Source organism: Sinohyriopsis cumingii, chromosome 19 (genome assembly GCF_028554795.1).
Source record: "Sinohyriopsis cumingii isolate HCF-2022 chromosome 19, ASM2855479v2, whole genome shotgun sequence".
Taxonomy (NCBI): Eukaryota; Metazoa; Mollusca; class Bivalvia; order Unionida; family Unionidae; genus Sinohyriopsis; species Sinohyriopsis cumingii.
The window spans coordinates 56,638,328-56,651,441 of NC_142979.1; the positions used below are offsets into that span (position 1 = coordinate 56,638,328).

The 13,114-nt window shown below is 35.9% G+C and overlaps 1 protein-coding gene across 6 annotated transcripts in view; it reads left to right on the forward strand.

Moving 5' to 3' along the window:
* Nucleotides 1-13,114, forward strand: part of LOC149775748 (uncharacterized) — a 178,889-nt gene that overhangs the window by 95,758 nt on the left and 70,017 nt on the right. For all 6 annotated transcript variants that reach the window (XR_016416605.1, XM_089944200.1, XM_089944199.1 and 3 more), the window contains one exon: nt 4,282-4,477. Coding sequence is in view for 5 of the 6 variants with exons in the window: in XM_089944200.1 (XP_089800326.1) it covers nt 4,282-4,477 (196 nt within the window). In the remaining variant the exon portion in view is untranslated. The remainder of the gene's footprint in view (nt 1-4,281; nt 4,478-13,114) is intronic.

Below are 13,114 nucleotides of genomic sequence, written 5' to 3' on the forward strand. Positions count from 1 at the left end.
ATAATCACATAAACTATTGAAACATGCCTTAATTTATAATCACATAAACTACTCAAACATGCCTTGATTTATAATCAGATAAACTATTGAAACATGCCTTGATTTATAATCACATAAACTATTGAAACATGCCTTGATTTATAATCACATAAACTATTCAAACATGCCTTGATTTGTAATCACATCAACTATTGAAACATGCCTTGATTTATAATCACATCAACTATTGAAACATGCCTTGATTTGTAATCATCAAGTTAAGAACAAGTCAGTGGTATCTTTTCATATAAGCCTGTATAAAGTTACTGGAAATACACATTTCAATAAAAGAAAATAACATATGTGTTTTCTTTGAAGCATTTAATACACTTAATTACAAAAAATATTTGGTAGACTTAACATTATCCACTATCATCCCTATACTCATCATTATCATCATCATCATCATCATCAATCCCATGACACATGAGGTCATTGAAGCACCACAGATGATTTCATTACAAATTCCCTCCATCTTTGTCTGTTCTCCACTACCTTTTGGGACTCTCCAAATACCCTGCATATCCACTTTTAATGTCATCTTCCTGCCTCTTTTTCCACCTGCCTTTTCTTCTGTATCCTCTCACAGTGCCTTGCAAGACTGCTCTTGCCAGTCCAGATGATTAAGAGACACTGTACCACTTCAGTTTGTATTTTTTCACAGTGGTCAGGACCTTTTTGTAGGGTCCGATGGTACCTTGGATCTTTTCATGGTCCTCTTTATTGGTTGAATGGTCAACGTATGAGATACCCACAATCTTGTAGTAGCATCTCATTTCAAAGTTTTGAATCCTGCTCTGTAGACCTGCCATGAGTGTCCATTTTCACAAGCATACAGAGAAAAATAGATAAGTCAATAGAGTGCACAGCTTTATTTTGGAACCAAGAGCAATGTAAGGGTTAAAAAACTACATAGGTACCAACAGTCATATAATCACAACCACACAGGAAGTAAATAATAAAAGAGGGGAATATAGCTACCTTAATTACATCTAGTATTTGGTGATCTCAGCAGATAAATAGAGCATACAAAGGTAAAGAAAGTGTCACTTGTCTTCATCTTTGCACTCATTAGAGAATAGATGGTACTGTTGTTCAAACTTCCCCAAAGATCAAAATTAAATTTATCTCGTCATAGATAATGATCTTTCTGCGTTGCTGTGAGAGAGTGTCAGACATGCTAGGTGGTGTTGCTAAGTCAATGCACACAACAGATTGACACTAGAGTGACTAGTGTCAATATCATGTTTGCAGTATGTGCAGATAATACAATTGCCCACCCCGCTGAGAAATTTAGGTTTACTGTGTTTTTGCAGTTGGCTCATCCTTCCCTGAATCACAGGAGTGTTTTGACATTTTGTCTACAAAAATGAATCATACTTGTACACTCTTGTGTTTTATATATGGAGTAATATCCATCTTCAGAGAAACATTGCAGCTGATGACAAACCCATTAATAATTTTTAATAAAGATGGTCTAAACATTCTAATTCAAGGCAAGGAGGTTGAATAACTTGTGTTCTTCAATACACATATCTTTGTTTTACCAGACTTCAGATATATTTGATTGTTTCCATTAGTTTGCTTTGCATTTACAAATTAAGCTAATGGAATCTCCCACAGCAGTATTCAAAGGATTTAACACGGCATCAAGTCTCAGCCAGTTAAATAATCTGTGAAATGTTGGTTCCAAATCTCTGACTGCCTTAACACACTAACCCCTGGTGCCTAGTTTACATGGCAGGAGGTAGTAGCCTACTGCCAAGCTCTTTAGTGTCAACGTCGTGTATCATACACTAAAGTGAGTGGTATTATAGAAAGGTAGACAGATGTAGCTCTACATAATGATACCAAATAATCTTGAATTTCTAGTTGCACTACAAAATACAGAGGGAAAAACATCATTTTTTGGACCCGATTTTTTTTCACCCAAAATTCGACCTTGGTCGGAATCTGATTTTGTGTCCTGATTTTAAATGTTTTGGTCTCAGATCTAAGGCAGACCAGTATGAACTGCAAACAGACAAATGAACTTTTGCAAAAAGTAGGATAAGATGGGCATTTGGAATAAAGAGGGGTCTTGATACGAAAATAATGGGTCCATTAAGCAAAAACTTTTACCCTTTTGCTCCTGTGTGAGCCAAATAGTCAATAAAAAATGATGTTTCTAACACAACTAGGCATTATGTTATTGGAAGATCATTGGAAGTTGATGTATTAGGACATATTCAGAAATAACTTTCAAAATGTGTTTCCTACTTGAATTTCAGGCGAAAACGACAAAAACCTCCAGGGGTTAATGTGTTAAGATTTAATTACCTTTGATAATTAGCTGTATAAACTGCCTCATGGATAGTTTTATATGAGCTCTGGGCTGAACTGTTTAGTGCTTATACAGACTACATGTCACTGACATTATGTAGAGATGATAAGAGATATAATTTGCTGTCACAAAATTGTACACATGTTACCGACATGTGGTTAAGAAATGTCTCTATCAGCCTTTTTTAAAATTGTTTTCCTAAGAGTACTAAAAATCGAGTTACAAAACATGACCACATCAGGTGGTAGTAAAACATTGTTTTTCATGTGACACCTGCTATGGCAGGAATGAAATAATTTCTCCATAAATATTTGACTTAAATGAATAAAATGTTCTCATCTGGAAACTATTCTATTGTATATTTTCAGTTGTCAATTGCATAATTTAAAAGGGAACTTAAAATATGACTTGTTTTGTGATCATATATTAAATTTCATTGGTGGTTGTTGGGTTTTAATGCCATTTTTCAGCACAAGACAGGCTATACATGGTGGCCAGTATAAATGGTGGAAGAAGAACCCAGGGAAAACCCTGGAAAGAACCACCGACCCATGAGAACCTACTGGCAAGCTTTTTCACATACCCACATTGGCCAAACCTGAGACTCGAAGGTAGAGGTGTGATGGCAATGATCCGTAACAGTGAGTGCTTTAGACCACTCTGCCACTCGGGGCCCCTAAATTCCACTGGCATAGTGCTCCAATTGAAACTGTTTTTCTCCTCATCTTTGAATGTCTAAATATACTATTAATATGGTGATAGTGTTTTGAAATCTTAACTTTTTTAAATTACACTTTAAAGTCCTTTAACCATTTCTTTCTGAATTGAATTAATAAGCAAAATTGGTCTCCGGAAAGAAACATAAAATCTCATATATTGATAGAATATTTGAGAACATCTGTAAATATGGAAATAGATATTTCCAGAGTAATTTTAATATTAAATTTTAAGTGGGTCACTTAAGTATGAATAAAATTCTAATTGCTTTTCAGTACACTGTAGATAAATAACATGTACAGGCTAGTGTATTTTGATTGGCAGATATAAATATCCATTGTCATGTGAGCTGTGATGACTCCACAGTTTAATCCGTGTCTCTGCTTGTATCAGTGGAAGTTCACATTTTCAGTTCATTCTTTTCTACAGTTAATTCATAACCAACAGTTTTACTAGCACATTATCAAACATATAGCCTGTCATCCCCCATTCAGGTACTGTTTTAGAAGCAGACTATCAGACTTGTATTTTAATTTATCATCTCCATTCAGGTACTACTTGGACCATGCTGAGTAAGAACTTCCTTTATTCATCTTCCAATATAATGTAAGCCAATATAATGTAAGCCTTTTGCGCCAACAGTCTTCTATTGTTCAGAAGTTAGCATTTGCAGCCACTGCTGTAAAATTTAGGATCTCATATAATAAAATTATTCACAGATCTCAGTATGAATGTTACCTCACAGATCTCAGTATGAATGTTACCTTACAGACTCAGTATGAATGTAACCTCACAAATCTCAGTATGAATGTTACCTTACAGATCTCAGTATGAATGTTACCTTACAGATCTCAGTATGAATGTTACCTTACAGACTCAGTATGAATGTTACCTTACAGATCTCAGTATGAATGTTACCTCACAGATCTCAATATGAATGTTACCTTACAGGTCTCAGTATGAATTTTACCTCACAGATCTCAGTATGAATGTTACCTCACAGATCTCAGTATGAATGTTACCTTAAAGATCTCAGTATGAATGTTACTTTACAGACTCAGTAGAAAGCATTTGTTGTGTCCAAGAATGTTGAAGAAAGATTGATTGTTATGATGTACCCCTGTTGTTATTAAGTACCTCTGTAGTTATTAAGTACCTCTCTTTATTTTAAGTGAAGAACTTTACATAATTTTATTTGTTAGACAATCAGCCGAGCCAGCAGCAGGTCACGAAAGTCACGAGCAGAAAGTACGAAATCTGGTCCCCAGGACAAGAGTTCAGAAAGTGACAGTGACAGTGAGGAAGCACAACCACAGAAAGATATACTTCTGGAGCCTGACTTCACAGGCCTGGACATTCAAGATGACAAAGCTTTTGACACTGATCTGGAAGTAGAAGGTCAGCTATGAGTATACATCCTCTGAAAAGTTTTTAAAAAACACACTATTATATGAATGTACACTTATTAACAAATGCTTCATATTAGCTGCCAGGAAGATATGTAACAATTAAACAAAGTACCACAAATTATATTCAGATTATAGATGCCATATAATTTAAGTTATATGATGTTACAGGTTTGAAGGCAGACTGAGTCATGGCCAAATTATTGCAGAAATTCTGTGTTCCATTGTTTTTGTTTTTTTTAAAGTCAAACTCGTGTGCCATATTTGTAATTTTTTTAAAGAAAATTATGGTTTTTTAAGTACACCAGCATATTTCTTTCATTTCATGCAAAAAATTGTCATCTTTCATAAAGAAAATGTAAATCCTTAATGTCTGCCCTTCAGATAAAAGAGCAATACCCATGCAGAGCATTTTTCAACAAATGCCTTTAAATCTTGCAAATAAGCAACATTGTAACTTCATTTTAAAATTGTATCACAGGCATATTTTCAAGAGCAACATTTTGCAATTTTCTAGAACATCATAGTTTTGTATGGTTTCAAGGAGTAAGAAATTTTGAGCTAACTCCCTTCCCCATATTGAAGAAGGCATCATGTTTTGACAATATAAACTGAGGCAGTAAAAGATTGTCTGGTGGTCACATACTTTTACATGAAGCTTGCTTCTTTCACTTTTGTATGCATGAAGAGATACCTCATTGGCAAGATGGAAGCATGTCCACAAACCAAAAAAATCTTTCATAAAGCTCAGAATGTGAGATAGCATTAAAACATTTAATAAAATGCATTAGGTTTTGTTGTTGTCTGTATGTACCATAAATGCAATAATGTACTAGTAAACAAGGAATACATATAAATACTCTCTTACAAGTCAGGTCTAACAGCAAACATCATAGACCCTGAACTGCCATCACTTAATGGGCTCACAGAGTCAGGGTGTTTGTTGTTCTGCTGATTAATCATAACAAACTGCACAAACCCAGAACTGCTGGCACATAATGTACAGTAGATCTGGGTCTGTACAGTTTACATTTGAACTCAACTTATAAGTGTCTGTATGCTGTACCTGAAAACTGGACATCTTATTTAGAATTTAAAGACCATAATATTTTTAAGCCACTTTCAGCTGTAAAATGTTGGTGTCTTATTTTATCATATTTTAAAAATTTAAGGTTAATTTTGTAAAAATAAAATAAAGTGTCCATTAAGCTTGCCTAAATTTAGTACTGCAATCATCAGAATTATTAGAAGTGTTAGTGGATGTCATAAACATGCTGACTCAATAGCATGTGTCACTACATGCTGACTCAATAGCAGTGTCACTACATGTTGACTTGATAGCAAGTGTTGCTACATGCTAACTCGATAGCAGTGTCACTACATGCTGACTCGATAGCAAGTCAATAGCAAGTGTCACTACATGCTGACTCGGTAGCACTGTTGCTACATGCTGACTCAATAGCATGTGTCACTACATGCTGACTTGTTGTTGTTCTAAGGTTTAACGCCATTTTTCAGCACAAGATAGGCTATACATGGCGGCCAGTATAACTGGTGGAGGAAGAACCCTGGAAAACCCATGGAAGAACCACTGACCTAGGAAAAGCTGCTGGCTGACTCAGTAGCATGTGTCACTACATGCTGACTCAATAGCAAGTGTCACTACATGCTGACTTGATAGCAAGTGTTGCTACATGCTGACTCAATAGCAGTGTCACTACATGCTGACTCGATAGCAAGTGTCACTACAGGCTGACTCAATAGCAAGTGTCACTACATGCTGACTTGATAGCAAGTGTCACTACATGTTGACTCAATAGCAGTGTTGCTACATGCTGACTTGATAGCAAGTGTCGCTACATGCTGACTTGATAGCAAGTGTCACTACATGCTGACTTGATAGCAAGTGTCGCTACATGCTGACTCAATAGCATGGGTCACTACATGCTGACTTGATAGCAAGTGTCACTACATGCTGACTTGGGGGCCCCGAGTGGTCTAAAGTGCTCTCCGTTATGGATCACTGCCATCTCACCTCTGTCTGCGTGGGTTCGAGTCTAGGATTTGGCCAATGTGGGTATGTGAGAAAGCATGCCGGTAGCTTCTCGTGGGTCGGTGGTTCTTTCCGGGGTTTTCCCAGATTCTTCCTCCACCATTAATACTGGCTGCCGTGTATAGCCTATTGTGTGCTGAAAAATGGTGTTAAACTTCACAACAACAACTACATGCTGACTTGATAGCAAGTGTTGCTACATGCTGACTCGATAACAGTGTCACTGCATGCTGACTCAATAAAAGTGTCGCTACATGCTGACTCGATAGCAAGTGTCACTACATGCTGACTTGATAGCAAGTGTCGCTACATGTTGACTTGATAGCAAGTGTCACTACATGCTGACTTGATAGCAAGTGTCACTACATGCTGACTCGATAGCAGTGTCTCTACATGCTGACTCAATAGCAAGTGCCACTACATCTTGACTCGATAGCAAGTTTCGCTACATGCTGACTCGATAGCAAGTGTCACTACATGCTGACTTGATAGCAAGTGTCACTACATGCTGATTCAGTAGCGTCGCTACATGATGACTCAATAGCAAGTGTAACTACATGCTGACTTGATAGCAAGTGTCGATACATGCTGACTCGATAGAAAGTGTCACTATGTACTGACTCAGTAGCAAGTGTCGCTACATGATGACTCGATAGCAAGTGTCACTCCATGATGACAGGTCAACACAAAAAAATGTGTTTCCTATAGCATTGATGTTAAATTTAAGGTAAATAGTTTGTTTTTTTAAACATTATATAAATTATAATGCTTAGTATATATAATGTACTAAGTGCTTCAAAATACAGAGCAAAACTGGCTCAATCAGATACACAAATGAATTTTGGGATTTTTAAAAAATATAATTATTATTATATATTATTATTTTTATTATTATTTATTATTTTTTTTACCTTGGAGAACAAAATTGCTAGGGTTGGCAGTGATAAACAGGGACAGCCAGCCAACCAGAAACATATTTTTGGAGAGTTTAATAGCAAGTATCACTGCATAATGACTCAGTCGATAGATTTATCCAACATGGCTTTCTTAAATGGGCAAAGTTTGTTATCAATGCATACATAAGAATACTAGAAAAACAATATTTATTCAACTTTAATGACCAATGTATAATTGTAGACTAATTTGTGTTTTAAAATGCTGCTCATAGCTGGTAAGGGAAGGTCTGTGGAATTGGTGATGGATTTTCAAATGATGCGACTGGCATATTGTATGGATCCGAGTGTTAAATATGGAGACGTTGATTTCAGTAGGTGTAGCAGCTCCTTGTGTGATTCCTTTATGGAAGTAGTTTATCATTTTACTTACCATATATATACACTTATAAGTCCAGTCCAACTTAAACAGGATAGACCCAAATCTGCTGTTACATAATTAACAGGCAGTTGAGGGTCTATATTTCTTGTTCTATTTCTATCCTAACAAACTACATGTACCCAGATCTACTGGTGCATTATGCAACATCAGAGCAGGGTGTATGCAGTTTGTAGTTGGATCCAGCTTATAAGCTAGTATATATGATAGATTTTTGGGTGTTTTTTTTAGTCTGATTAAACTCATATCTCCACTGTCTTACATGAAGATCTGACATGGACTGCTTATGGATCATGTTCTGATGACAATTGAATTAGCCAATGGAAATGCACTTGTTAGAAATCTAAAAGTGAATCAGGTCATTCAGCACATATAGATGTTCTTCAGCTTTACTGCTGAGATATTTCTCAGTCTTCCATATGCAAAGATATAAGACTTCGTCTGATTGGCTGATAAACATAGCAGCTATGGTAATAACATAGGTCACCAGAATATTACTTCTTAGCGGTCACTGTCAAATCATCTGGTAAGGACAATGGCAGTCTGGTTTTAATTAGATATCTTTATTAGAATTGTGGAATATGTTTATGAATAGTTGTAGTGTTTTCAGTATTTTGTTTTAATTTGTAATGTTTTACAGGCATCTTATTTTGTTACCTTTCTTAGTCTTTGTGGATCTAATCCCACATTGATTTGTCCAATGTTATATACAGTGTCTGTAACAGTTATGAAAATTGATGAAAATTAGAGTGTTTTTTAAAGATATTTTGCTCAGTTCATCCTCTAATTTTAGGTGGATTGGACAGTACAACCCAATACTCTGAGAGGTTTTAGAAATGCTAGAAGCTTTCTTGTCGTGTAGCATAAGTAAATTTAGCTTTTTTCCATCCTCTAGTGACCCCAGTATATACTCACGTATAAGTCAGGTCAAACTGCAAAAAAAAATAGCTTAGACGATTATCTGCTTTTGCACAATATGCCATCAGATAGGGGTCTGTATTGTTTGTTCAGCGGATTACTCCTAACAAACTGTATAGACCCATGATGTGACTGCAGATCTAGGTCTGTGCAGTTGGCAGTTGACTCCAACTTATACGTGAATAGTATAGAGAGTATGTACATCTTATCTGTGTCACATTTCTGAATTAATTTCACAGTTCCTTTAGGTGTCTTCTAATGTGCATCTTTCACTAAATTCAGTTGTACATTGCAAACTATTTACATCACTTTTAATTTTTATTTTTCCATTTAGAGTTGATCAGTCATTTTTTAGATGGATCCTATGGTAACTTTGCACTGGGTTGTTGTAGTTTTCAGTGTTTGTGTCTTTTACAGAGTTCCACATCATTGACAAAATGGAGAACTTTACATAATCACAGTACTGCACTTTTTTGACTGAACCTCGTTTATCTACATTTTTAATTTATTCCATCCCAAACCATGTCTGCCAAAGTATTTATGATAAATACAAAATAATATAGAGAAATTCACCTACAGCTGTGATTATCCAACCAAGTTTCATTCCCCTACCCACCCAATGTCTTGTTATAATTGAGGTTCTACCATTAATATAATTTTTGGACCTTCATCAAGTTAAAAGAGTGTTTTTGTTCGACAGCCAACATGGAGTTATGCCTAGCTGTATGTGTATTAATATTTTAGCACCTGAGTGTCAGGGTCATATTGGCTTATTTAGGGGTTTTGTCTTCTTGGTTTTAATGGAACGTTAAAGACATTATTGGCTATATCATGCCAAAGCAATGGGAGCTACGTGCCTTTCCCAAGGATGCACAAAGGCAGCCAACCCTGGGCTTGCCTGGCCATGAGTCAAACATGCAACCTTTGGATCACAAGTCTAATGCTCTACCAACTGAGTTATCACAGCTTCCAACTGAACACCGAAGTTCAAACTCTTTTAATAATGCCAACTTAAAATTATTTGTTTGCAGCTGTTATATTTTAATTGAAATACAAAAACCTTAAAGTTAATAATAATAATTAACATATAAACAGAGATCATAAGAGATATAATTTGCTGTCATAAAAGTATATACATGCTGTTTCTTATTGTGGTTTTGAAATGGGAAGCAACAAGAATGCCAAGGCTCTCATCCAGTTTTGTAAAATCAGTTTAGATTGAAATGTACTCTTGTTGACAAAGAATCACTGCTGTGCATAGGCAATGTATAAAGAAAACTGACTGATTTAAGAAAATTACAAATCCTTTATTTCACTCCTGTTTAATGTTTGTCTAAAATTAATGATGCATGGTAAATGAAATAATAATATTCAGAAATATTGTTAAATAGGTCACAGTTGGTGCCAGAATCAACTTTAAAAGTTGTTACAGTCTTGTTCATTACTTTCAAAAATGGATACAACAGTAACTCTACATTATAACATTTCACTATTATTCTCCAGTACATATTGCAACTATCTGCTCAAGGTGCAGGCTGCACACACAACCTATATGAACATGTCCTAGCTGTGATGATCTAGGTGCAGGCTGCTCACACAACCTAGGCTCACACAGCCTATATGAACATGATCTAGGTGCAGGCTGCTCACACAACCTAGGCTCACACAGCCTATATGAACATGATCTAGGTGCAGGCTGCTCACACAACCTAGGCTCACACAGCCTATATGAACATGATCTAGGTGCAGGCTGTTCACACAACCTGTATGAAGATGTACTATACTGGATCTAGTGCAGGCTGCTCACACAGACCATATGAACTTGTACTACATTGGATCACATACTAGATTTGCAGTCCAGACATGCCATTTGCTGTTATTCAATTTCAGTGGTTTTTACAAATGTTTTTGTAAATTTGTCTGTCCAGCCACCCACCCACCCATCCACCCATCCATCCATCCATCTGTATGTCTGTCCATCCATCCATCCATCCATCAAGACAGACATCCAGACAGATTCCTTTCTGTGGCAAAACTCCAGTACCTATGAAGTTTGGTTATACATAGTAGAACTGATGTGTAGCTGTGCCTTTTGCTATTGATGGCTCTTCATTTTGGTGTTGTCCTCTGTTTGTCTGTTCATCCATCCATTTCATTTCTGTAAGTACAAGACATTTCAAGATATCTCAGTGAAATTTGGTATGGCACATATATTAGAGCAGTTGTGAAAAGAAACCTTTTGCAATTCATAATTCTTCCGTTTTAATGTATCTTTTTTGTTAATTGATATGTAATTCACACTTTTAAAAGGTGACTCCAAAACTATTAAAGGTTCCTCAGTGAAACTTGGCATACATATTAAACTAGTGGTGCCTTATGCTATAAATAATTATTTAATTTCATTATTTTGAATATTTTTAAAAATATAAAATATTGCAACAGAAGCCGGGAATGCTGAAATCAGTTGAGGTTAAAGTATATTTCTTTAAAGAATGAATAAAAATATATTAATATTGAAGAAAGTGTTTAGTTAGCTTTGTTTCATTCACGATATTTATCATCCTTTTAACTGATTTCAGTATTACCAGATTCTACTGCATTCCAGCCAACTGAAATGCAGGCCAACAGAACTTGAAAACATGTTCATTTGCTTCATTGAGAATTTGAATTTGTTAGAAAAAAGACATCAGAGTAAGTCTGACAAAATCATGATTTTAAATTGTAGACAAGAATGAATATTATCTTACATGTGTGTGAGATATTTCTGAAAATTTCACTTCTTGTTCTGATGTTAGTTGACATTAGAACATGCTACACATTTCCATTATTTAGGCAGTAAGACCTCGACCCTCAAAACTTAAATATCAGGTTCAATGTCTTACATTGTAGGACTAGAAGCTTATTAAACCCATCACTTCCTTGTCTACCATGCAGGTATGAATTTCTACATGAAAATATGAAATCTTTGACAAATCCTTAAGGGGGCCCCAAGTGGCCAAGTGGTCTAAAGCGCTCTCCGTTACAGATCACTGCCATCTCACCTCTGTCAGCGTGGGTTCGAGTCTCGGATTCAGCCAATGTGGGTATGTGAGAAAGCTTGCCAGTAGCTTCTCAGGGGTCGGTGGTTCTTTCCGGGGTTTTCGCGGGTTCTTCCTCCACCATTAATACTGGCCGCCATGTATAGCCTATCTTGTGCTGAAAAATGGAGTTAAACCCCACAACAACAACAACAACAACAACAAATCCTTATGTGTATGAATGGTTAGAGGATATGTTGTTGTTGTTGTTGTTGTGGGGTTTGACGCCATTTTTCAGCACACGATAGGCTATACATGGTGGCCAGTATTAATGGTGGAGGAAGAACCTGGGAAAACACCGGAAAGAAACACCGACCCACAAGAAGCTACTGGCAAGCTTTCTCACATACCCACATTGGCTGAATCCTAGACTCGAACCACCACAGACAGAGGTGAGATGGCAGTGATCCGTAACGAAGGGCGCTTTAGACCACTTGGCTACTTGAGGCCCCGGTTAGAGGATATAGACCATATAGACCACATTCTGCACTCATTTAGTATTATAATGTGCAGATTTTTTTTCATCAGGTAAGTTTATTCAGAGATTGGTTTGTTGTTTAATGTTACTGGAATGCCTTCACAGGTTGGGTGAAGTACCTATTAATCTCATTTTATATTTCTCCAGTTTTTCATGAGTTTGTAAAATGTAGTGGGATATATGTGTATCTGTTACCTATTAATTTGCATATTGCAATCTTCCCATTTGAATTTTCCTTTTAGAATTGATCAGTCATTGGTAAATGAGTGATATGTAACAGTGATGGTAAAGGTCATAGTTTTTATACATGTGATAATTCCCAATTTAAACCTTAGGGAAAATCCCAAGTTTTAAGTGCTCTTTGTGGCTTAACAATTTGATTTATAAATTCGAGATTTCTTAGTTTTCCAAAAGTACTTTCTTCCTAATCATTTTGTCACTAATTGCACTATATTCCTGTCATACCTGTGTACCTGTAATCAAACATATATTTTAGGGATTTTATATTTGTTGTACCTGTAATCCACCATATATTTTAGAGATTTTATATTTGTTGCCTTTGTATTTTATTTCATATATATTTACACAATTTTAATATCGTAGCCTTTTTATATCTGATCATGAAATATGTTATGTTCATTTTTCTTAAGGTGTTTTATCTTCCTAAAGAAAAAGCATTTGTGCAGTCTTTAATTTTTACTTTTCTTTTTTGAATTTCACATTAATTTTCCCCATACAGTCATTACTGAATAGAGGTACATGTACCATTAA